The sequence below is a fragment of the Asterias rubens genome, chromosome 1, assembly GCF_902459465.1.
Source record: "Asterias rubens chromosome 1, eAstRub1.3, whole genome shotgun sequence".
Lineage (NCBI taxonomy): Eukaryota > Metazoa > Echinodermata > Asteroidea > Forcipulatida > Asteriidae > Asterias > Asterias rubens.
This window is the reverse complement of record NC_047062.1, coordinates 4,858,687-4,882,451: the sequence shown is the minus strand read 5'-3', so window position 1 is coordinate 4,882,451 and position 23,765 is coordinate 4,858,687. Positions and strand designations below refer to the sequence as shown.

General features: G+C 39.4%; 4 protein-coding genes across 5 annotated transcripts; 3 read left to right on the top strand and 1 right to left on the bottom strand.

Moving 5' to 3' along the window:
- Positions 1–408: 408 nt before the first annotated feature.
- LOC117300051 (dynein light chain LC6, flagellar outer arm-like) lies at positions 409–2,579 on the top strand. The gene is made up of 2 exons (XM_033783725.1): positions 409–544; positions 1,940–2,579. Exon 2 carries the CDS (start codon positions 1,951–1,953, stop codon positions 2,224–2,226), a length of 276 nt encoding a protein of 91 aa, XP_033639616.1. The 5' UTR covers positions 409–544; positions 1,940–1,950; the 3' UTR covers positions 2,227–2,579.
- Positions 2,580–7,765: 5,186 nt separating this feature from the next.
- Positions 7,766–10,247, top strand: LOC117292556 (dynein light chain 1, cytoplasmic-like). The gene is made up of 2 exons (XM_033774659.1): positions 7,766–8,035; positions 9,665–10,247. Exon 2 carries the CDS (start codon positions 9,678–9,680, stop codon positions 9,969–9,971), a length of 294 nt encoding a protein of 97 aa, XP_033630550.1. The 5' UTR covers positions 7,766–8,035; positions 9,665–9,677; the 3' UTR covers positions 9,972–10,247.
- A 1,946-nt stretch (positions 10,248–12,193) lies between these two features.
- On the top strand, positions 12,194–18,800 carry LOC117307155 (probable ergosterol biosynthetic protein 28). 2 transcript variants are annotated; one of them, XM_033791826.1, is made up of 5 exons: positions 12,194–12,266; positions 13,665–13,855; positions 14,493–14,583; positions 16,136–16,254; positions 17,469–18,800. In XM_033791826.1, exons 2-5 carry the CDS (start codon positions 13,732–13,734, stop codon positions 17,543–17,545), a joined length of 411 nt encoding a protein of 136 aa, XP_033647717.1. In that variant the 5' UTR covers positions 12,194–12,266; positions 13,665–13,731; the 3' UTR covers positions 17,546–18,800. The 2 variants fall into 2 exon arrangements, with proteins under 2 accessions (XP_033647717.1, XP_033647725.1); XM_033791834.1 differs by having other exon boundaries at positions 12,199–12,266; positions 13,695–13,855.
- On the bottom strand, positions 18,751–23,502 carry LOC117307134 (peptidyl-prolyl cis-trans isomerase FKBP2-like). Its single transcript, XM_033791806.1, has 5 exons — positions 23,387–23,502; positions 22,378–22,573; positions 21,147–21,259; positions 20,191–20,273; positions 18,751–19,708 (listed from the first exon to the last, which is right to left on the bottom strand). Exons 2-5 carry the CDS (start codon positions 22,552–22,554, stop codon positions 19,647–19,649), a joined length of 435 nt encoding a protein of 144 aa, XP_033647697.1. The 5' UTR covers positions 22,555–22,573; positions 23,387–23,502; the 3' UTR covers positions 18,751–19,646.
- Positions 23,503–23,765: the final 263 nt, after the last annotated feature.

The window sequence follows — 23,765 nt, the reverse complement described above, 5'->3', positions numbered from 1 at the left end:
TTTAAACTACCGTTCTCAAGAGAGTTGTTTTTACAAAGCTGGGTTTACGGCCTTGGCGCAAACGAAACAAGCTACCGGGTTCAGGGTTTACACGTTCCCAGCCAATCAAAAGTCATTCTTCTCCATGGTGACCAATCACAGTCACTAACCATCCCATTGGAATGTAGGCGTTATTGTAGTCGCTTCGTAGGATGACACTTCAGTCATCTGAGCCCACCTCTGGAAATCGAACGAAAGAGAGATGTTTTTCTGGGGAGAGTCCTGAAGCCAGCGTCCTTCAGACGTATGGCTACCGCATCAATTCTGAGTCAGCAACCAATCACCAGACAGAGTCGAACTTTTTAAGCCAATCACGGCTGTGAGGAAAAGTTTTCTGATACCAATGGCGATCACACTGCAGCCTTCGATTCGGAGTACTTAAGGGGATAACTTTACTCCCGGTTGTCCAAAACTTCTCTTCTCGAATCTTCAGCGACAAGACTATTTTGCTGTATCGTGTGGTGTTGTGCAGATCAAGAGTGGTAACCTAACCAAGGGATCAAAGGTAGGAACTTAGATTGTCTTTTTGTCAACGTACTGATTTATTGGCAAAGTTATCAACAAGATATTTTTAAGGTCACATGAAAAGTTTGAGCTGAATACAGTGTCTGTTTTTCCCAAGTTGACTAACTTTCGAAAAGCTATACCTTTTTACCTTTTTATATTTTTTGTGCACAAATAAAGTAAAAAATATACACAGGATAATCAAAGTGAAGAAACTTTGTTCATGAGCACTAGAAATCTTAGTGTCACCTATAGTATGGTCTTTTCTTAAGTGTTTGGGGATTTCGGTTTCCCTTAAAGTCACTGGACACTTTTAGTAAATTGTCAAAGACCAGTCATCTCACTTGGTGTATCTCAACATGTGCACAAAATGACAAACTTGTGAAAATTTGAACTCAATTAGTTGTCGAAGTTGCGAGATAATAATGAAAGAAAAAAACAACCTTGTCACACAAAGTTGTGTGTTTTCATGCTTGATTTCGGGACCTCAAAGTCTAATTTTGAGGTCTCGAAATCCAATTCAAATAAAAATTATGTTAGTGGAAAATTACTTCTTTCACGAAAACTACGTTACTTCAGAGGGAGCTGTTTCAACAGTTTTCCGTTGCTTGTTACCAAAGTTTTTATGCTATCAATTATTTTGAGTAATTACCAATAGTGCCCCCTGCCTTTAATGAACTAAACTCAGTTGTGGAGGATTGAAAGAGTATAACTACTTAAGAGGGAGCCGTTTCTCACAATGTTTTATACTATCAACCCCTCCCCATCACTCGTTACCAAGTGAGGTTTTACGCTAATAACTATTTCGAGTAAATACCAAAAGTGTCCACTGCCTTTAAGGCAGTGTACCTTTTGGTAACTCCTTTAATTAATGACCATAGACACTCACTTGGATAGGAAGCACTGTTGTTGTTGATATTGTATAACATTTTTAGAAATGCGGTTTTAGAGAATGATTAAAAAACATTTCAATCTGAGAAACGTTTCTGTGCATGAATTAATGATCATAGATTGTGTGTTCTAATGATGGATTGTTCCTCCTTCGTGGATAAATCGTCTGCAACATTATCTCAAAAACGTTACCACATTTTGAAATATAACAATATTTCACAATTTAGTTTGTTGTGTGTTGTCGGTTCGAGTCCCGCTTCAGTCCATTTATCTTTCGTTCGAAGCCAAACTATTTAAAAACGTACCCAGTCAGTTTCCCTTGTGGTTTATCACTTGAAATGTAATTGTTTATTAACTACATCCAAATAGGATTTGAACAACTGAACGTCAGGCAAGCGTCAGGCCATTGACTATTTTTTTTTGCAAAAAATCAAAGGTTACATTTGCCTATATATTTGGAGAGAAGTTGAAATAATATAAATGAACGTCTTATTTTATTTTGTAGGTCAGGTCAAGATGAGTCAAACGGATCCCAAGGCGGTGATCAAGAACACCGACATGGACGAGGACATGCAGGACTACTCCATCAGCCAGGCCAACAAAGCCTTAGAAAAATTCTCCGTTGAAAAAGACATCGCTGCGTACCTGAAGAAGGAATTCGACAAAACCTACTCGCCATCGTGGCACTGCATTGTGGGGAAAAACTTTGGCAGCTACGTCACCCACGAGACCAAAAGTTTCATCTATTTCTATTTGGGACAACTTGCAGTCTTGCTGTATAAATCAGGATAGACGACAGAGGGCAGTCTTCCCGAGAGCTGATAGACTAATAGCAGGCTTAAAGGCCGATGTTGTTTTTGTAACTCATCAGATGGTGTTAAAACTGTATTTCACCAAGTCAACGATCTTTTAATGTGAACGGTACAAAAATGGACAGGTTAATATAAACTTTAGCAAGCCTAAAGTATCTCAATATTTAAGTGAAAGAAATTGAGGCTTTTTCTACATACCCCAATCGACAATCTACGATTTGCTATAGGGACCAGACCAGCAAATGTACATTCATTCTATCTCTGTGTATTGTCTGTCAATGCAAAATCTAGCCAAGGTACGGGACACGGGGGGTGAGGCATTCCACCCCCACCCCCCCCCCCCAATCGAACTCTGCCTCTCTTGAATTCTGAAGTTTTTATGTTATTACCAGAATGTATAGCGTTCATGTAGTAATTTTATTGTATTAAAAATATTGTCTATTTCCACGCAGATAATATAATCTGCTTTTACCACGTAATATTATCTAGTATAACAATTAGTGAACAGCACCACAAGAGCCTGAACAGCCCGGTCATGATTAAAGGAAAGGTGCAAACGGACAGTTGCATTTTTATTTGACCATAATTATGGCATTGACCAGTAACACTGCCATGTTTTTGCGTCGATTTTCTTTTTTTCACGCGGCGACTTTTTTCGCGGGAGTTTGTTGGTGGCGGCGACTATTTTTTATTTGGAGGCACCTTTTTTTACGCGGAAACTTTTAAGCGATGCCTCTTTTTTTGGCAGTGACTTTTTTTTTGGCAGCAACTTTTTTTTTTGGCAGCGGCTCTTATTTTTGGCGGCGCCTTTTTTTAACGCGTCGCCTTTTTTGGTTGTGTTTGTGTGGGAGAATTCCCATCCCCTCCCCCTTCCCTTCCCCCTCCCCCACCCTTTCCCATCCCCATACACACAAACATAACCCGGAAGGTGACACGTAAAAAAAAAAAACGCCGACCGAAAAGACAGTCGCCACCAAAACGAAAGTTGCCGCCAAAAAAAAAGTCGCCGCTAAAAGAAGAGGTATCGCTTAAAAAAAAGTGGTCGCGTTCCACTGAAGGCGCCACCAAAAAGAACTAGTGGCCTACCAAAAATAAAGTTTCCACTAAAAATGGCGCCGCGTTAAAAAATAATGACAGGTTAAAAAAGTAACCGTGTTAATATCCATTATAGAAAATAAGCGGCCCCTAGAAACTAATGGTGTCCACCTTGTGGCCCCCACCCCCTACAATGTTGGCATTGTTTTGCATCTGGCGAAACCCAGTATTTATTTAGTCCTGATAAAGGATGTATCCAAAAGTTTGAAAGTGTTAACCAAAACAAGATTTGAAACATTGCATTTGTTATCACCTTTATTCTTTGTAACATGCTATCGTGTACCACACACACACCACAATTAACCCTTGTCGATGACTCGCTACTAAAAGTTTGGTGCTTTGAAATAAATACTTTTATGTAAAGTTGTCACTATTCCTGTTATGTTTATAATAATATGATTGAAAATGCGTTTATTCTTGAATCCTTGAATAATTGTCTGTACTGTGTTTTTTTAGAGTATAGGATCTGGATGAGATAAATGCTTCTTGGCAAGAATATGTTCTTAACCGCCCCCCCCCCCACCTCCCTCCACCACCCCCCCCCCCCCCCAACACCCTCCATTCAGGCTCACCTGGGATGGGGAGGGGCGGGCGCCCCCCCCAAAAAAAAAAGAAAAAAAAAAAAAAAAAAAAAAGAAAAAAAAAAAAAAAAAGAAAGACAAAAAATGAAAGTCCCGCCCCCAACAAAAAGCGCACAAAATGGACCACACTCCCCTCCCGCCCAACTTCTCTACCATATCCCCCTTCACCTCCCCACCCCCCCCCCCCCCCCCCCCTGTAAATAAAAATTCGGCATAGATTGGTAGACTTGCCCAGTCCCTCCAAGCAAGTCGATGTTGCGTCTTCTTTCGCAAAGTGTTGCTAACCAAGACTACCCGCCCCGCCCCCACCTTGCCCCGCCCTGCCACACCCACCATCCAAGATGAGGTCATGACGACCAACGTCCATTGAATACGATGTTAAAAGAAAACAATTTGGAACGTATGGACAAGTTTTAAGAGACAAGTGCCTGATGTAGCCTAGTCAATCTAAGCCACAATATGGCTTTACCTAGACAAAATTGCAACAGAAATGAAGTTTTTGTAAGTGTCTCCTGAAACCCTCTAAAACAACATATCCAAAAAGTAGAAAAATGTAAGCAGGGGGAAAATGGTTAGGCAGTTGGCACTATTGGTAATTACTCAAAATAATTGTTATCATAAAACCTTTCTAGATTACGAGTAATGGGGAGAGGTTGATAGTGGGTGCGTTCGTTTAGCTTCCCTGGGTCGACCCCGGTGTGTGGTGTTTTTTCTTCCAGGACGAACGTGGGTAATTATCTGCACACGTTCGTCCTGGGAAAAAAAAAACCGCCACACACCGGGGTCGACCCAGGGAAGCTAAACGAACGCACCCAATATAAAACATTGTGAGAAACAGCTCCCTCTGAAGTGACGAGGTTTTCGAGAAAGAATTAATTTCCCACGAATTTGGTTTCGAGACCTCATATTTAGAATTTGAGGTCTCGAATTCAAGCATCTGAAAGCCCACAACTTCGTGTGATCATGGTGCGACAAGTGTTTTTTCCCCCATTAATATCTTGCAACTTCGACGACCGATTGAGCTCAAATTTTCACAGGTTTGTTATTTTATGCATATGTTGATATACATCAACTGTGAAGACTAGTCTTTGACAATTACCAATAGTGTCCAGTGTCTTTAATTTGTATAAATTAACAATTACCGTTTCCCCTTAAAATACGTATACGATATACGTTTGATTATTGGGAGTGCCGGTATTTTTTGAGATACAGCTTTGTTGGCCGGTGCCTGATAATTTTTAGTTAGTGCTTTCTACTGTGTGCAAACCGTATGCTCTTAACAATTGGACCTTTTTTGATCGCTAGTTTTTGGGGTTTTTTATATGATAGGGCAACTTTTCCTAAATAAAAAAATGAGCGCATTTATGCAGGGGTGCTATGGACAACTGCCATACAAACTGATTGTTAAGCTCATGTCACTTATTAAGTTAAAACGATACTGAATTGGGGTGCACTCTCGTCTTAAAAAAAGTCTGGCACAGCGCCCCCCCCCCCCCACCCCCAACAGTCTGGCTGGTTCAACAAAGTAATTTCGTACTTTATTTTAATGTTTTGTTTACTTTTCATCCTAACATCTTTATCCTGCATGCTGTCCGCATAATTATAACAAAGAATGATTTCTTTTGAAATTAATCCAAGAAGCCCAAAGGCTACCAAGTGACTTCCAACGTTCTATATATATTCATAAAGAAACATCTAAGAGTAGGCCTACATTAATTCTTATCGTATATAGCCTTTACTAGAAACAGATCACAACTTGTGAAAGTTGCAGTATTTGGACGGTCCCTTTTTTCGTGAAAACAGTGACGGGCATCAGGTGGGTATTTTCAGTTATTGTTTGCTTATAATGCTTCCATTTGGTCCATCGAATCATTTGCGAGACAATCTGCCTTTAGTGAGCAGTGAGTAGTGACAACATTTCAGTTTTCGTCGATTTACAGTGGTATTATAGGGCCTGTTGTAGAAGTTTGAAAATTTGATTTTCTTTTTTAAGGAATACTTGCCCATATCTTTCATCTCCCTTTGGGTGAAAACCTTTCATGGTTTTTGCTTTCTTCTTAAGTTTCTCCCACCTAAACGTGGGATTTTCCAATCAGATTTTCGCTCCCATCTTAAGCTGAATATGAACACGTCTTCCAAATGGTACATTCAGGCATCTTGGTTTAAGGCCATTAGACACTTTCGGTACAGGAAAAAAAAAGTTCACAGATTTACAAATAATTGTAATGGTGAAAGACTTCTCATAAAATGGTATTCCATGAAATTCTTTACTTTTTGAGAAAACATTAAAACAATATCAATTCTCGATAGCGAGAATTACGGATTTATTTTAAACACATGTCATGACACGGCGAAACGTGCGGAAACCAAGGGTGTTTTTTTTCCGTTATTTTCTCCCGACTCCGACGACCGATTGAGCCTAAATTTTCACAGGTTTGTTATTCTAATATAAGTTGTGATACACGAAGTGTGGGACTTGGACAATACTGTTTACCGAAAGTGTCCAATGGCTTTAAAGGGTAGATAGACTTCTTAAAATCAATGGCATAGTTTTGACTTTTAGTTAGAAACATAGTCAGCTTTCGATAACATTTCACCATGAGGTGGTTAAAAGGAAATCAGTTTTTATGACACCAAATTTGAATCTGAGAAGCGTTATCGTCAGTAACGGCTCGTAGATTGTGTGTTCCTAGTACGAATAATTCGGCAATATCTCACAATGCGACCACCATTTGAAAAACAAATCACGGGTTAGTTTTATTGTAGATTGAAATAATCGAACGGTTTCAAACACCACAGGTATATATACTTTGAGGATCACACGGCAATTGATTTTAATTTACAACATAATGATTTAAATGTAGTACAATATTGGTAGTTACTCGAAATAATTATGAGCATAAAACCTTTCTTGGTAACGAGTAATGGGGAGAGGTTGGTAGTATAAAACATTGTGAGAAACGGCTCCCTCTGAAGTAACGTAGTTTTCGAGAAAGAAGTAATTTTCCACGAATTTGTTTTCGAGACCTCAGATTTAGAATTTGAGGTCTTGAAATCAAGCATGAAAGCACCCAACTTCGTGTGACCATGGTGCGACAAGGGTGTTTTTTTCTTTCACATTAATATCTTGCAACTTCGACGACCGATTGGGCTAAAATGTTCACAGGTTTTTTTATTGTATGCATATGTTGAGATACACCAAATGTTAAGACGAGTCTTTGACAATTACCAATAGTGTCCTGTGTCTTTAAGATAAAATTCATCATTTTATAGATAGATTACTGTCAGCCCTTCCGATGTCAATGTTAGTTAGGTTTTGTTTTTTGGGTTGACTAAAAGTAAAACCCTGGGCCAGAATATTGACGGTATTTTTTTAAACGACAAAAAATTGTTAATTAAACTTAAAAGATAAATTCTGAAAGCGATTGAAACCCGAAAAGGGGTAACACACCAATGAACTATAAACACTATCACGGCACAAAAAGAACTGTTGAAAAAAAGATAATGATGCTGATGACAAATAAGACAAAAAGGGAAAGATTTTCGTTTAGTAAAAGTTGCCTTCTCTACTGGGGGCAGCAACTGTCATGGCTAAGTCACACTCCCCCCCCTTATACAATCCTCGGCAGTTTGAGCAACAACCTTGAGACTTATGCTTACTCAACCACACAGCAAACATGGTCATTGTCATGGTAAACTCAGCCGATGACTTAAACAATATTCCCAGCAGCTCCAAGGGCAACACTCGGAATGTTTTCAGGGACCAGATATTGTTCTCTACATAGCGACAAGAGGTGTTAAAGAAATCAGTCTGATTGAAAGCGAGCAAGTTACCGGAGAGAGGGTGCCGAGTGTAGCCACGGAAACACCGTGGGAACTTGGACCCAAAAGAGATGTGACTGTTTCTCGTGGAATTTCATGTTATGTTTATAAAAGGTTTGAAGAGATTTTAGGCCCAGTCAGCGTTTCTGAAGTTCGACACAAACTCCACAGGTCTTCACAGAAGTCAGTCACGGTCCGTATACCTCCTCTTCCTCCGTCAGATAAAGAGGGAGATAATACTACCACCAGTCGAGTGTTCATTTTCTGGTCCTGTCACATACAACCAACCCGGTGAGTAGGACAGTCAACTTTGTGAACTTGTTATGTTATGTCATAGAACAACAACAGATTATAAGGACAAAAACACAATTCTATTAGCCATATCCATGCTAAGGTGTTCCAGTGTTTGTTTTCGATTTAACTGCTCGCACTATTGGTAATTAATCAAAATAATTATTAGTATAAAACCTTACTTAGTAACGAGAAATGGGGAGAGGTAGATGGTGTAAAACATTGTGAGAAACGGCTACCTCTGAAGTGCCATAGTTTTCGAGAAAGAAGTATATTTCCACGAATTTGATTTCGAGACCTCAAATTTAGAACTTGAGGTCTCGAAATCAACCATAAAAACGCACACAACTTCGTGTGACAAGGGTGTATTTTCTTTCATTATTATCTCGCAAGTTCGATGACCGATTGAGCTCAAATTTTCACAGGTTTGTTATTGTATGCATATGTTGAGATACACCAACTGTGACAAATACCAATCGTGTCCACGGTCTTTAAAGTCACCTGGAAATAGAATTTTTTTTTCTTTCAAACATAAGAGTATATGCTTACGAACATTAAAACAATTTTTTTAGTAATTGTTTGTTACGATTTATATGTTAAAAAAATATATAAAGTTGTTTGGGGGCTGACTCCGCCTACCCCTTTTGTGACGTCAATCGAGGCAGACTTTGCCTGCAATGCGTATAGTAAACACACGTGCAAAGTACATGTACGTCCAAGTCGTGAGTTGGTACATTTCAAAAAGTGTTTTTCTGCATTCAGCAGCAATACACCTGGTCGGCATTGCCGGAAAAAAACAAAAAAAAACGAAAAAAAATTCGAAACTTACAAACTCACGACTTGGTCCGTACATGTACTTTGCAATTGTGTTTACTCTACGCATTACAGGCAAAGTCTGCCTCGATTGACGTCACGAACAGCGCCCTCTCGGGTCGGGGTCTACTCTTAAATTTGTAAATAATAATAAATAATAATAATAATAGTGGCAATTTATAATGCGCCATGTCTGTCTAAAAGACACTCCTGGCGCAGGAGAGATGCCGAAGCCAGAATGCAAAGAATATAGTTAAGCACACAAATAAGTTTTCATTCCAAATGGGTTTTGAATAATATAAGAACTGATTTTGTAAAACCTTAGTTAACTGTTTATTCGCATTCCACTCATCAAAACACATATATTAGTGACAAAAGCTTTATTTTGAAAAAATACCACTTCCAGGTGACTTTAACTTGTCAAAAAATTACAATTAAAGGAAAGGTATACGTTTGGTAATGACTCCTATTGCAATAGAAACCTTTGGCTGGAAGGGGAAGGTTACAGCAGCTTTTGATATAGTATAAGGCATTTAAAGAAACATTTCACTTCGAAGTAATGCATGGTTATGTAAAAGGATAACAGATTTTATGCCCACAAATTTGAATGCGAGAAGCCCAACCGCGTAACCCTGGGTATTATTCTTCCTGCTGCACTGTTCGATATACGGATTTTATAGAAATAAAATAATTCAAGATGTTAATTAGTTTTGATGAGTAACCTACAGCTACGATGAAGATTGAAAATACGTTCAAATATATGTTACTTTTATCAAATTACTTTTATTTGTTTACTTGTTATTTATTTCTCGATAGATCTTCAATCAAGATGAACCGCTCCAGGGGAATCAGCGATGATAAACAACCCGCTGTCATAAAAAATGTGGACATGGACCAAGAGCTACAAGATCACGCCACCGAACTTGCGGATCGTGCTCTTGAAAAGTTTAACGTCGAGAAGGACATCGCAGCCTACATCAAGAAAGAGTTTGATAAAGATCACAGCCCGACTTGGCACTGCATCGTAGGCAAGAGTTTCGGAAGCTACGTCACGCATGAAACCAAGAACTTCATCTATTTTTACATCCGCCAATATGCATTTCTGCTCTTCAAATCTGGTTAAATAGTTCATCAACGTTGTGTGACGCATAACTCTAAAAAAAAAAAAGTCAGGGGCCACCCGTGAAGACACTCACAGCGGACTGAAAGAAACGTCGTTGTTTTAAACCACTCCTTGTCCTGAACTGAGTAGGTTCCCGACTTCCGAAAATCTAATCCGCGGTAGTAGAATTTAAAGCAGGACAACTTTCTCTACCTGGCAAACAATGGTGTTGCCGCAATCCGCAAATCAAATAATGTGTATTGATAACTCACCATGCAATGCCTCAACTCTCATAAGATAAACTTTATAACTTTCTCTACCTGGCAAATAATACACAATGGTGTTGCCGCAATCCGCAAATCAAATAATGTGTATTGATAACTCACCATGCAATGCCTCAACTCTCATAAGATAAACTTTATAATACTTATTCAATAATTGTTTGGTGTTTTCGTTTCTTAGGAGGAGTTATACTTCTCCTTTATATGACTTTTTTTCACCCTTACTATTATATTTGTTTTATATTTATTTTGTTGTAAATGAAATCACATTTTGAATGTTCACATAATTTTCTTTGGGGCAGTAGTACACTTGTTGCAAAGAATGTCTCTTGTGTTTCTGCTGCTATACTCACACACAATCTGGGAGATGAGTGTACCGTCCCCGTGGCCACACCGCGCTTTTAAGCAATTACCGACTTGATTTCAAGACTGTCCTGATGCATGCAGTTTTTGCGTGTAAAATACACTGCAAAACTATCAGCAGTATTTCAGGAGAAGGGCCCTTTCGTTAATTATTGCTATCACACTCTCAAATTGATTTACTGTTTTGTTTCGTGTTGTTTGTTACTGTTTATTTGTATTTGTCTGTCGCATGGTACACTATAATTTCCATTTTAGTTACTAAAAAAAATATTTGTGGATGATAGTTAATTTTTATGTTTGTTTTGTTTATTTGTTTGTTTGTTTGTTTGTTTGCTTGTTTGTTTGTTTGTTTGTTTGTCTGTTTGTTTGTTTGTTTGTTTGTTTGTTTGTTTGTTTGAATGTTTGTTTGCTTGTTTGTTTGTTTGTTTGTCTGTTTGTTTGTTCGCATGTTTGTTTGTTTGTTTGGGTGTTTGTTTGTTTGTTTGGGTGTTTGTTTGTTTGTTTTCTGTTTGTTGGGGTGTTTGTTGGGTGTTCGTTGGGGTGTTGGGGTGTTTGTTGGTTTTGTGGGGGGGGGGGTAGCAGACGTTGCTTCATTTGTGTCATGTGCACATTACCATTTTTGACTGTGTGTTAGCACTGTATACTCAGTACTTTCCCGAGTCCTGTGAAAACATATCACAGGCATGTTACTCGGATGGGATTCGAACCCACGACCAAGGGTCGTGGTTCGAGTAACATGCCTGTGATATTTTTTCACAGGACTCGGGAAAGTACTGAGTATACAGTGCTAACACACATCGGTGTATGGGTAAAAACAAAAATTAATATTCTTTATCCCCGATGCAAAATTTAACATCTATTATTTTTGACTGTGTTTATAACTATATCTAAATGACTCGATGTACGCCATGATGCAATTCAGCACAAGGCTGCCATAAATAAACGAACCTGTAATGAATCGATAAATGAATGAATGGCCGTCTCTGTTAAACCACATATTATGTATATTGATTGTAAACCAATAATACGTTTTGTACTCTTCTTTGCTCTCAGCCCCCCCCCCCCCCCCCTCCTCGCTGGTCTGACCAGATTGCGCAGATTAATTCAGTCGCAAATTAATTCGCGAGTAACTATTTTTAAGACTAAAAAATACACTTCGGGAGGAATGTGTCAATCGGTACGGTGTTTTAAAAAATAATATTAAATCTGAGGGCGGACCCGTTTCCAGTGAAGTGTAAGCCAACCAACCAAATGCCTTATCCCGTCGTTGCTGGCGCCAGCCATGCACAACTCGGACTCTGCGCACGTGTGAGAGGGAGCAGCATGTAAACAAGAGCCCGGCTAGGCTTGGTTCAAGACGCTATTGTTTTTTATTATCTTAACTCCTGCGGTCAAGTTCCATCGCTGTTGTTTTTTGTGATATCGTGAATAAGCATCGCTTATATTTTTGCAAATTATGTGTATAAGTTATGTTGATATACGGCTCTGAGTGGTCTGTTCAGAGCCGTGTGTTACAGTGAGAGCGCCCTCAAATAGTCATAGTGGCAATAATAGACCGGGTATGCATAATGGGAGGGTGTTGAACCAAGACTAAAGCCGGCTCCGGACACACCACCAATTTACAGGCGCACTAGACGAGTGAAGTACCCTGGGACCACCAGCCACCGAAAAGGTAAGTAGGCCAACACTTTGTCAGTTGTCATCCCTGTTTTGGGGAGTTTTGGGGTCGGTATGTTGTGAAGTGCACGCAGCTTGGACCCTACATTGATGCATAGACCATTTAAGATGATGAGCATGCAATACATTGCATCGTGTTCACGAATTTATCTTCAAGCAGACTTGACTAACATTATTAACATTAACAACATCAGCCCAAAGTCAGAGTCAAATGGTATTTACCAAGTAACCATGGAGAGCTCCATGGTATTACAGTGCAAGGATTCCCAGTAAAATATAACTTGAGTAAGGTGTGGTGGATGGACCGTGCCAAATCAGAATATTGTCACCCTGTTCACAGTTATTGTTACCACCAATCAAACCATGGAGGTAGGATTTCTACCTTAAGTTGGCTTGATGATAATTTATTAAATCTTGCTTGTTTGTGTACAGTACTTTTGTAGCCCACCTTGTTGAGCTGTTAATGGCTCCGCTTTTAACATCGGTCTCATCACTGTCACCATTGATGAGACCGATGTTAAAAGCGGAGCCATTAACAGCTCAACAAGGTGGGCTAAGTACTTTTGATGCTTATGAGTCAACTCGGTCCCAGTTAACTCGGTCCCAAGTCAGCTCAGTCCCAAGTCAACTCGGTCCCAAGTCAACTCGGTCCCAAGTCAACTCGGTCCCAAGTCAACTCGGTCCCAAGTTAACTCGGTACCCGGTCCCAAATCAACTTGGTCCCAATTCCAAGTCAACTCGGTCCCAAGTCAACTCGGTCCCATGTCAACTCGGTCCCAAGTCAACTCGGTCCCAGTCAACTCGGTCCCAGTCAACTCGGTGTGCAAGCTTCCCTGTCTTCTTGGGACCGAGTTGACTTGGGACCGAGTTGACTTGGGACCGAGTTGACTTGGGACCGAGTTGACTTGGGACCGAGTTGACTTGGGACCGAGTTGACTTATGACCAAGTTGACTGGGACCGAGTTGGCTTGGGACCGAGTTGACCGATACCCCTTTTGATATGTTACCAAATAACAATGCTGGCACCGATGCAATATACTAATTATTGAGACTCAAACTTGTATAGACTTGCTTGCTCTTCTAGTTCTACCTCCATGCTCTCTAACGGGCTAAGATAAATACTAAATAGTTTGGTATGATTTGTGTTACAAAAAACACAGCCCAATCATGCTGGTACCTAGCCGAAAGTTCGCTATCGGGAGGAGGGTTAAGTTAGCGCAGCTAGCTGGTACCATGGAGGTGCTGTATCGCTTTATCCTACCACCAGCAACTTTAAACTAGTAAATGGGCGACAGTGTGCATGATATGCAGTTTCAATTTATTGGGCATTGTGATTTACTAGTTTAGTACTGAGCTAATTGTTACTGGAAATATTAATCTTACTCTAAAACAGGTTTTGTGCTTGAAAAACCTTCTACTGTAGTGTTAGTCTAAACTTTGACTCCTCGCCATTGTTGAAGATGAAGAGCCTTGTTCGTGTTTGGGTCGGCATTGTGGGTCTCACAGCCATAGTCACATCATTGCAAAGCTTCATTGATAGCTCCTTCCTAGCAGAAAGAATTTACACTTTGGACAAGGACTCAGGTAAAAACAATGGACGGTTAAGGCCATTTGCTAAACAGAAATGCTTAATCTGCTGTGTAATGACTCTTCACTGGGTTGCTGGCTGGCCGCTGTTAATGGACTGAGTTGAAAATGAGGTACATTAACAGCGGCAAGTCACCACAGGGCTGGTGGCTGGCCGCTGTTATTGGACCGATCCGAAAATGAGGTCCATTATTCAGCGGCCTGTCATCAATGAGCCGGTCTTCAATGAGTGGTAATGACAGGGCTGGTGGCTGGCCGCTGTTATCGGACCGATCCAAAATGAGGTCCATTATTCAGCGACCAGCAATAACCTGGTCTTCACTGAGTGGTAATGATGCCTAACAGGTTGGTGGCTGGCAGCTGTTAATGGACCGGGCCCAACCAGCCACAAGCAAGATCATTACCACACAGTGAAGACCAGGTTACACTCTTGTTGTCATTAAATAAAACAACGTCAAATAACGAAAAAAAATCACTATTTCATAGAGCCACCTTTCTTTCTAACCCAATAGAATATCTTCTTACAAGGGGTCACAATACTAGAGAAATTGAATATAGAACTAAATGTACAACATTTAGAAAATATTTTTTTGGTATTTAATTGTAATGTTATTTTTGAAATGTGTTAATCCAGTGACTCCAGCCCTTGGCAGACTGTTTGGAACCTGGACTTGTCTGGCTGGTGTAGTGAGGATTCTCTGTGCTGTATTTATCACCAGTAAACCGTAAGTTTAATAGAGTGTGTAATGTTGCAAAAAAATGGGCCTGACGATTTCAACCCTAGCAGAGTCTTCTCTGGAACAGGTGTAAGCAGAAACAGTCAAAGTGGAAATACATAGAGAGAGAAGGAGGGAGGAAAGTACACAGAAAAACAAGGGGTAGACAACAAATAGGGAGACGAAGGGGGTGGAGCTGGTTATTGTTATGCTATGTTAATACAGAAAACTCTTTGTTACTTTGGTGTAATTCTTTTTACATTTTTAAGTAAACAGACTTTTGCACAACTAAAGGTGTCGACTCAAAAAGTTTGAAACGGCCTACTGCTTCCTTGACTAGCTACTGTAGGCCTAGCCTTGTCCAAGGCTCTTTACGCAAGCACCAGCCACTGCTCTCTCTCTGAATTCACGAACTGCATAGAAACTATACTACATGGTACATAACAGTACTTGATACCATGGGGTCAAAGCAAGGTTTTTCGAGGTTGTTGTACCTCGTACAACGAGTTTGCTTAGGCCTCGTTGTAACCTCGTTGATACCTCAGAAAGCCATGCTTCGACCCCACGGTATCAAGTGCAGTTGTGTTCCGTGCAGTATAGTATCTATGCAGTTTGTGAATTCAGAGCGGGCCGGTGCTTGAGTAAAGAGCCTTGGACAAGGCTATTGTAGGCCAGGATAGTCACCAATTTGAGCTCTGTGGTGTCGCACATGACTTTTGTAACTTGTCAACCAAAACACTGAAGTATTCTGTTCCGTAGTTGTTGCAAAATGATTGTTAGGGCCATGTCACATGAGGCAATTTACAGGCAACCGGTTCCAGGCAATTTACAGGCAACCAGTTCCAGGCAACCGGTTCCAGGCAACCGGTTCCAGGCAATTTTCAAGAAGAAAGAAAGGCCATTCACATTTCATTGTTCACCTATTTTTCTTGTGGATGAAAAGACAATGTGCAAAAAGGACTCATTTGCTACCGAAGTAGTTTTGTATCATGCACTGTAGTTGGTTGCCTCCAAGTTGCCTGCAAATAGTGGCCTCCTTTGACAAGGAGTGTCATTGTATCTTTTGATCCCCCTAATTCTGGATTTGGAAAAACTGTTTTTTATCTGCCTTTTTCATTTCTTATACATTTACATGTACTTTAGATTAAAGACACTGGACACTATTGGTAATTGTCGAAGACTAGTCTTCTCACTTGGTGTATCTCAACATGCATAAAATAACAAACCTGTGAACATTTGAGCTCAATCGGTTGTAGAAGTTGCAAGATAATAATGAAAGAAAGAAAAACCGTTGTCACACGAAGTTGTGTGCTTTCTGATGCTTGATTTCGAGACCTCAAGTTCTAAACTTGAGGTCTCGAAATCAAATTCGTGGAAAATTATTTCTTTCTCGCAAACTATGGCACTTCAGATGGAGCTGTTTCTCACAACGTTTTATACTATCAACCTCTCCCCATTACTGGTTATAAAGAAAGGTTTTGTGATGATAATTATTTTGAGTAATTACCAATAGTGTCCACTGCCTTTAATACTGTATGATCTCCTCCCATCCTACTTACAGGTTATACTTCGCCACAACGTATTCCTTCGTGCTAGCCTTCGCTTATTTTGCTTCAGAGTTGCTGATATTCAAAACAGTGGAACTTTCAGCTGGAGTCATATCCCCACTTATTGTGGCAGGTTTGTACTTTTTAGTTTTAGGAAACAGCTCGTCATCAAGTATTCAATCATTCTTTGTTTGGTGAAGCCCTTCTCTAGCAATTTTCATTCTCTTCTTTCTCTTGTCAATCTATTATGAGGCACTGGGAAGAGGCCAGCCCTTTAAAAAAGTTGAACATTCACTAAAATGTTACAGCCAAGCCCATACAATGATATCTAAAATATAAAATGTATCTCCCACACCGTGCGTGGGCCAGTGGTTAGACTGCAGGACTTGCAGTCGCAAGGCTGTGGGTTCGAATCCTACCAAGCTAATTACTGTGACTGAAACAAGTTTTGTTGTTTAGTCACTGAATCACAATTTCTTGATTTGTACCAACTCATAATTTTGTTTTCCGGCCACCATCAAAGACTGGAATGCCTTACCCGGTCGCGTGATTACTCTCACAAAGCACTTCAAAAATTAAGCCATCCCATCCACACAATGTACAAAGCTGGTGTGATGTGTCTTTAGACATTTTTTTTTGCCGGCTCAACTATACAGACACATCGGTGTATGGGTAAAAACCCAAATTAATATTCTTTATCCCCGATGCAAATTTAACATCTGTTATTACGTTGCGGTACCCGCTGCCAAAACATAGGATTCAAACTGCCTCTAGCTACCGGGCAACCTCAGTAGTCTAGTTGGTAAGACACTGCTCTAGAATTGCAAGGGCTGGGGTTCGAATCCCACCCGAGTAATATGCCTGTGATATTTTTTCACAGGACTCAGGGAAAGTACCGAGTAAACATTGCTAGCACACATCAGTGTATGGGTAAAAACCCAAATTAATATACAGATACAGATAATCATAGATGTTTAACCACCGTTTATTCTAGAGAGACTGGCTGGTGCCAGCTTGGTGTTCAGGCCTATATCCCCTGTGGGAGTTTGCCGAGTTTCATTGATGGGAGATCATAAGACAAAGACAGACAGACAGACAGACAGACAGAATTGATTTAATAGCACTCATTACAAATATCACAACACAGGTAGGCCGTGTCCAAATTGGTAGCTACAGCTATCGCTTCAGATTAAAGAAACCGCTGAATTTTAAATTTCTCCCCACACTTTCCCCCAAAAAATTGAATACCCCATAATATGGAAGTTTGAGATCAGATTTTGTAATTTCGTTCCCAAAAAGTGACAATTAATGAACTTCTGCCTTTGCTCCCATGATGTTTTTTCTCAGGCGGTTCAACAGTTCTGATGCTCCTAGCGTATCGAGGGATAATGGATCAACAAAATCTGCAAACGAAGAAACACTAGGAGAAGCAGTTTGTTATTGGCTGATGAATGGAGAAAAGTGACAACAAAAGGATGATTGACTGGAGTGGGACTCAAACCAAGGAGAGGATAAATTAACGAAATTGTCATTCCTGGAGTGCAGCCACTTGTGCACTCTGCCAGTATGTGTCACATGCCAGTGTGTGCCGAGCTCCAGCGAGCTCATCTACACATCCCAGTTTTCATCTTTGTTTTTATACATCATCATGTACATTATGTACATTAAGTTCAATGTGTAACGATTTCTATTCATGAACTCAAAGTAAACTTTTTTCAAGGAAACACCAAAAAATGTATGTTCCGAAAAGGATTTTATGTTCATTCATGTACCTGCATTGACAGTCATAATGAACAACGGTGATTTGGGGGCACTTCAATCCACTTCCATTACTCGACTTTGACAGTGGTTCAAATGGAAATTGTGTGTGAGATTGGTAATCAAAGGGGGCCTTCAGTATGAAACCAACAATTTGTTTCTGGTTAATTGCCAGACCTTTTATGTTGTAGGGTTTACATAGCACGTTAGCGCAGAGATTAAAAACCTGTATGTTTGAACCTTTTTATTTTGGGTTTATAGAGATTAAATCCCATAGAAATTACCCCTACCCAGCCTAAAACATTTGTGCAAGAGTATATATATATATATTTTGTGGTTTTTATAATTACATAATAACGAACAATGAAGGTTTCAGATGATCAAAATAAATATTTTAAACAATCGGAAACTGTTTTCCATGTTTTAGAGGCAGTGACATTTTCAATACAATGTATTATATCCATGCAAGTTTTTGTCGACCTATTCCTTAGAATTGGACAGCGGCGTAGCTAGGGTAAGAGGGGCACACAACAGGTGCACCATTTTTGTCTAGTGGGCACTTCTGGCAAGGTTTGTGCTTAACCTTTTCTTCAAAATAAGCCCTTGACCTCAACGGGGTGCCTCCTAAAAATAAAAAAAATCAATCAGAAGGGAATTAATTTGAGAAAAATCTGGAATCCAACAGGCCTTTTACCATTCTGGTTATCAATCGTAGTTTCTTTTTATTGGCCTTCATTTTTTTTACGAAAAAAGGTAGTAGTTTTAATACTCTTTTATCAAACTTGAGAATCGCTGATGAATATAAATCAATAATATTAAAAGTGATACAACACAAACAATTCGCATCAAAGAGGAAGACTGAACTCGAGTCTAAAGATCTAAGACCAAATCAATTTAGTCTCTTCCAATATTTATTCAATACAAAAACTGATCTCATAATATTATTATTGCTACAATTGGACAATTCTCCTTGATGCATTACCACAAATGAATGCAGAATGTAAACTGTTCTTGAGCTGTAACTGCTTCCAATCGAGATAAGGTGACAAAAATAATGTAAAACAGAACCCTTTTGTTTCTTCTCTCCTTGTAAAGAACTCCATCTAATATCAATGTCTCTGTTTATCTCTTAATGAAACCGTCTCTTTGGGAGACAGACTGTCGGAGTCACAAATGGAACCTAATTTACTAAACAATTCCATTATTCCAAAAAAAATAGTGTGCAAAATTAATTTGTACCTCTGCTATATAGCATCTGAAAGTCATTGACTGAGCATCGGTGCTTTCCCTTATTCACCCTTTGCATCAACATTACACTCTGCTTCTGTCTGCTCGCCATTTTGGGAGTCAAATTTTGGGAATCAAAGTGTGTGAGTGAAGAGTTGCATGGCCTAAAATGTACACAACACCATTATAACACACGGTTACAATGACTCTCAAATATGGCACAACCAAGTTTTACACTGATGATGATGTTGAGAGTATGAGAATAAATCCTTGTCTGTCGGCTTACTTGACATGCAACTTTCTAATTGCAAAAAAAAAGAGAGAGGAATTGCCGATCACAATTAACCTTTTTAGTGTTTTTCAGTTTTCTATGGCACTTTTTTTTAATGAAAAGGTGCATGCCTGTTACTTGCAGATGATACAGGAAGCAAGAGGATTCAAATAGAAAAACCCTTCCGAGTCATTGCACTAATGCTATCAATGCTTCTAGTTTTGAGTATTAAGAAATAAGGCCTGATTTTAAGCTCAGCTGGGGACTGGTTATAGCTCCTTCTTCCTGTCAATTTTCATCAGCTCTACTTCGAAGACAAGAGTGGCACCCCCTGGAAAAAACGATACAGGATAGTATTTTCATCATTAACTTCACACAGAAGGCACTGGACACATTTGGTAATTACTCAAAATAAATATCAGCGTAAAAACTTACTTGATATCAAGCAACGGAGAGCAGTTGATACCATAATACAATGTGAGAAACGGAGAAATCATAGTTTTTAAGAAAGAGGTAATTTCTCACTAAATTATTTGAATCTGAGAAAGCCTTCGGGCCTGAAGCTTTTTAAGGCATCTGAAAGCACAAAAACTTGGGCAACAAGGGTATTTTTTCTTTTTATTACTTTCTTTTAACTTTGATGACCAATTAAGCCCAATTTTCACAGCTTACTTAATGCATATGTTGGGATACACCAAGTGAGAATACTGGTCTTTGACAATTACCAAACGTGTCCAGTGCCTTTAAAAGAAATTCATAAATATGTTTGTCTAGTTAACCTCAAAACAGATTAAGGGGGGGAGGGGCACTCACCTGGGATTTTGGGAGGTGATCCCCGGTCTCCATATCCTAGGTCAGATGGGATAACTAGTTTTCTCTTCTCTCCAACACACATGCTGAAAATTATGTAATGAACAAATACATTCATTGCATGCACCATGATCAACATTATACAGTAATATTATCAGATATAATAGTCATAGTGTGAATACAATGAATACAGTGGATTCCTATGGTGCTGTGACAAACATACATTCTCAAAAGGTTTCACAAACCAGGAGACCCATTTCAAATTGATCAAATCTTTGACCACCCATACGTGGGTGCTTTCATTGGCCAAGTTTCTTGCATACCCAATAATAGTTTGATGTTATTTTTACTGCCTGTATGTTGTTCTTTTGTTTCACTGGCCAAATACATAATAATAATTTTGAAAAACAATGGAAGAACCACAACATCCAGATTTAAAATACTGTGAGTTGCGACGCACGTTGATATACAACTGTGAGAGGGCTAATTCTGTGCTGATGTTAAGCAACATTGTGAATAGAAGTACAGTACCTTTAACAAATAAGATACTGATGCACTTTCTTATTACCAAGGAAAATAAATTGAAGTACCTTGCCAACAGGTGTCACCGTGTCACCAAACCAATTAACCATTAGAGACCACTCATTTCTGTATAATCATCACCATATGCCCAGCCCAGACATTGCTAATCTTGTTAATATTTTGCACCGTTACTTTCAGGGAAAATGTCAAGAAATTCAAAAGAATCAGAAATACATGGTTTTGTTTTAGCATTGTAGATTATGTGTTTACACAGGAAACAATGGAAACTGTCAATTCGGTCCAATACCTTTTTGTTGACCCTCTTATTTGTGCAAAATTTCTTCAAATTTTGCAGTTGTTTGCAGCCTCTCTGTGCATTTTGGTTGAAGCCGCTTGCAGCCACTATGGTCTAAGACCTAAAGCTACTGAATACTCACTTGAGTAGGCCCTGGTCCCAGCCTTTGATCACCTGGCCTGCGCCAAGAGTAAAAACAAATGGACTTCCCCTTGGAATGCTGCTGTCAAACTCGGTTCCATCTTGTAGTGTGCCCTGGAATTAAACAAAAAACAATATATAAAAATTTTTTAAAAAGTCAAGTCATCAATTAGAAAAAAAGTAGGGTTGGAAACATTTATTGGCTGATGGCTCAGTAATTACTCAAAATAAACCTCAAACATCAGAACCTGAAAAACTTCCAACTGAATTTTACAAGTTCAGCCGAGAAACACCAACGAGTCCAAATCTCTACAGCACCCATATGATGTCAATACAAAACATACCACCAGTGCTGTACCTAGACCAATTTTAATGGTGGGCTCTAAATCAACATAAGTCCACCAAGGGTGAATGGTTCAGCTCATAATAGTCAAAACATCAGATGCATATGTATCGATGTGGTGTATCAGCAGGACCTTTCTATAAAACAATCTATTGAATTCATATTGTACTCTCTCCAGGAACAGTCTGTTGTAACTAAAAATGGCATTTATTAGAAATTACAAAGAAACAGTATAAGAAAAGTACACCAGTTAAAGACACTGGACACTATCGGAAATTGTCAAAGACTAGCCTTCACAGTTGGTGTATCTCAACATATGCATAAAATAACAAACCTGCTAAAATATTGAGCTCAATCGGTCGTCAAAATTGCGAGATAATAATGAAAGAAAAAACACTTGTCACACGAATATGTGTGCTTTTAGATGCTTGATTTCCAGACCTCAAATTCTAAATCTGAGGTCTCAAAATCAAATTTGTGAAAAATTACTTCTTTCTTGAAAACTACGTCACTTCAGAGGGAGCCGTTTCTCACAATGTTTTATACTATAAACAGCTCTCCGTTCCTCGAAACGAAGTAGGTTTTTATGTTAATAATTATGCTTTAGTAAATACCAATAGTGTCCACTGCCTAAGGCATTACTTCAGAGGGAGCCGTTTCTCACAATGTTTTATACTAACAACCTCTCCATAGTACTCGTAATCAAGAAAGGTTTTATGATAATAATTATTTTGAGTAATTACCAATAGTGTCCACTGCCTTTAAATTTAAAAAGCAAAATGGAAATAAAAACCTTATATAGACAAAAAAAAGGTGCATGAACACCATATTAAGTGGGATAATTCATCCACAAGTTCAGATCTAGATGATGATTTTGTTTCTTTCTTACTGTGTAATGCATATGCAAGGAATCACCAGCTTTGGATCTCCGGTCACAGTTTTCCACCTTCTTCTTGACGCCGATCTGGAGCTTCTTAGGCTTGTCACCAGCCTCAACAACAACAAGGCAGGAGATGAGGATGAACGAAAGCATCCCAGCACTCAGCACCATTTTTAAAGATGCCATCTTTGAAATTGCTCTTCAACTAGAAAACAAACAGATGATTTTATTGTATTTAGAAATGTCAAAATGAATGATCCTAATAACATATTTGGACCTTTTACTTAGTTTTACCCTCGAGATTAAAGGAACGTGACCAAGAGCTATTATTCCAGATTCCCAGTATAGACATTTACCAGGGCCCAATTTCATAGAGCTGCTCGATCAGTGGTCGATTTCGTGATTACTGTGCGATTTCCATTTCATAGCGATGCTAATTATAAGCACACAAAAGGGCTTACTGCATAAAAATAAATGACGCCACAATGCAAATCCATGGAGAATCCATTGTAAACACGCAATATGGCCGCCTAGTTTTTCTGCTAACCTGTGAATAATATGGAAAAGTTTCTGTATGGCGTCACCACTTTTTCATTCGATATGAAATAATATAGTATCTAATTTACCTCAATGAGATATCCCTTTGGAAAAGTTTCCGTATGGCGCCACCACTTTTTCATTCGATTTGAAATAATTTAGTATCAAATTTACCTGATTAATATATCCCTTTTTGTAAAAATGAGTGAAAAAGTGGTGGCGCCATACGGAAAGTTACCCATTCCTTTTTCTAAAAAAGAGTGAAAAAGTGGTGGCGCCATACGGAAAGTTATCCATAAAAAATAACATAAACAATGCTTATTAAAAATTCTGAGAACCACCACCACCACCAAGAAAATTAGAAAAAGAGAAACCTAAATAAAAAGCACAGTTAGGCATCAAACAAAGGAACAAAGGGAAATGCTAATGTTTTTTTACTTGATAAATTGCCTCGAAATAATATAACCATGGAGGCCCTTACCTTCCGCAGTTTTGAGTTAGTTCTTCCGGCGGCCGGCCAGCACAGAAACAAAAGAGCTCCAAGAAAAAGTACACGTAGCTTAGCGGTACGGTTTTGGGCCCGAAATTGCCAGCCGCGTATTCCCTAGACTTGTGGACAAGTCGTTAAATCGGCCCCACGTGCTGAGATAGTGCTCCCCCGACAACACTGCTCTCGCGCGAACTCACTGCTCTCGCGCGAACTGATGGCTCCCCGATTTTGACTCCTCATTAATGAGGAGTCAAAATCGGGGAGCCATCAGTTCGCGCGAGAGCAGTGAGTTCGCGCGAGAGCAGTGTTGTCGGGGGAGCACTATCTCAGCACGTGGGGCCGATTTAACGACTTGTCCACAAGTCTACGT

What these genes read in the sequence shown, in the direction of transcription:
- LOC117300051 (XM_033783725.1), top strand. Translation starts at nt 1,951, where the DNA reads ATGAGTCAAACGGATCCCAAGGCGGTGATCAAGAACACCGACATGGAC.
- LOC117292556 (XM_033774659.1), top strand. Translation starts at nt 9,678, where the DNA reads ATGAACCGCTCCAGGGGAATCAGCGATGATAAACAACCCGCTGTCATA.
- LOC117307155 (XM_033791826.1), top strand. Translation starts at nt 13,732, where the DNA reads ATGAAGAGCCTTGTTCGTGTTTGGGTCGGCATTGTGGGTCTCACAGCC. An exon ending in CACTTTGGACAAGGACTCAG is followed by an intron (nt 13,856 to 14,492) that starts GTAAAAACAATG and finishes GTGTTAATCCAG; the next exon opens with TGACTCCAGCCCTTGGCAGA. An exon ending in GTATTTATCACCAGTAAACC is followed by an intron (nt 14,584 to 16,135) that starts GTAAGTTTAATA and finishes TCCTACTTACAG; the next exon opens with GTTATACTTCGCCACAACGT.
- LOC117307134 (XM_033791806.1), bottom strand. Translation starts at nt 22,554, where the DNA reads ATGGCATCTTTAAAAATGGTGCTGAGTGCTGGGATGCTTTCGTTCATC. An exon ending in CCTTGCATATGCATTACACA is followed by an intron (nt 21,260 to 22,377) that starts GTAAGAAAGAAA and finishes GTTTAATTCCAG; the next exon opens with GGCACACTACAAGATGGAAC. An exon ending in TGGGACCAGGGCCTACTCAA is followed by an intron (nt 20,274 to 21,146) that starts GTGAGTATTCAG and finishes CATAATTTTCAG; the next exon opens with CATGTGTGTTGGAGAGAAGA.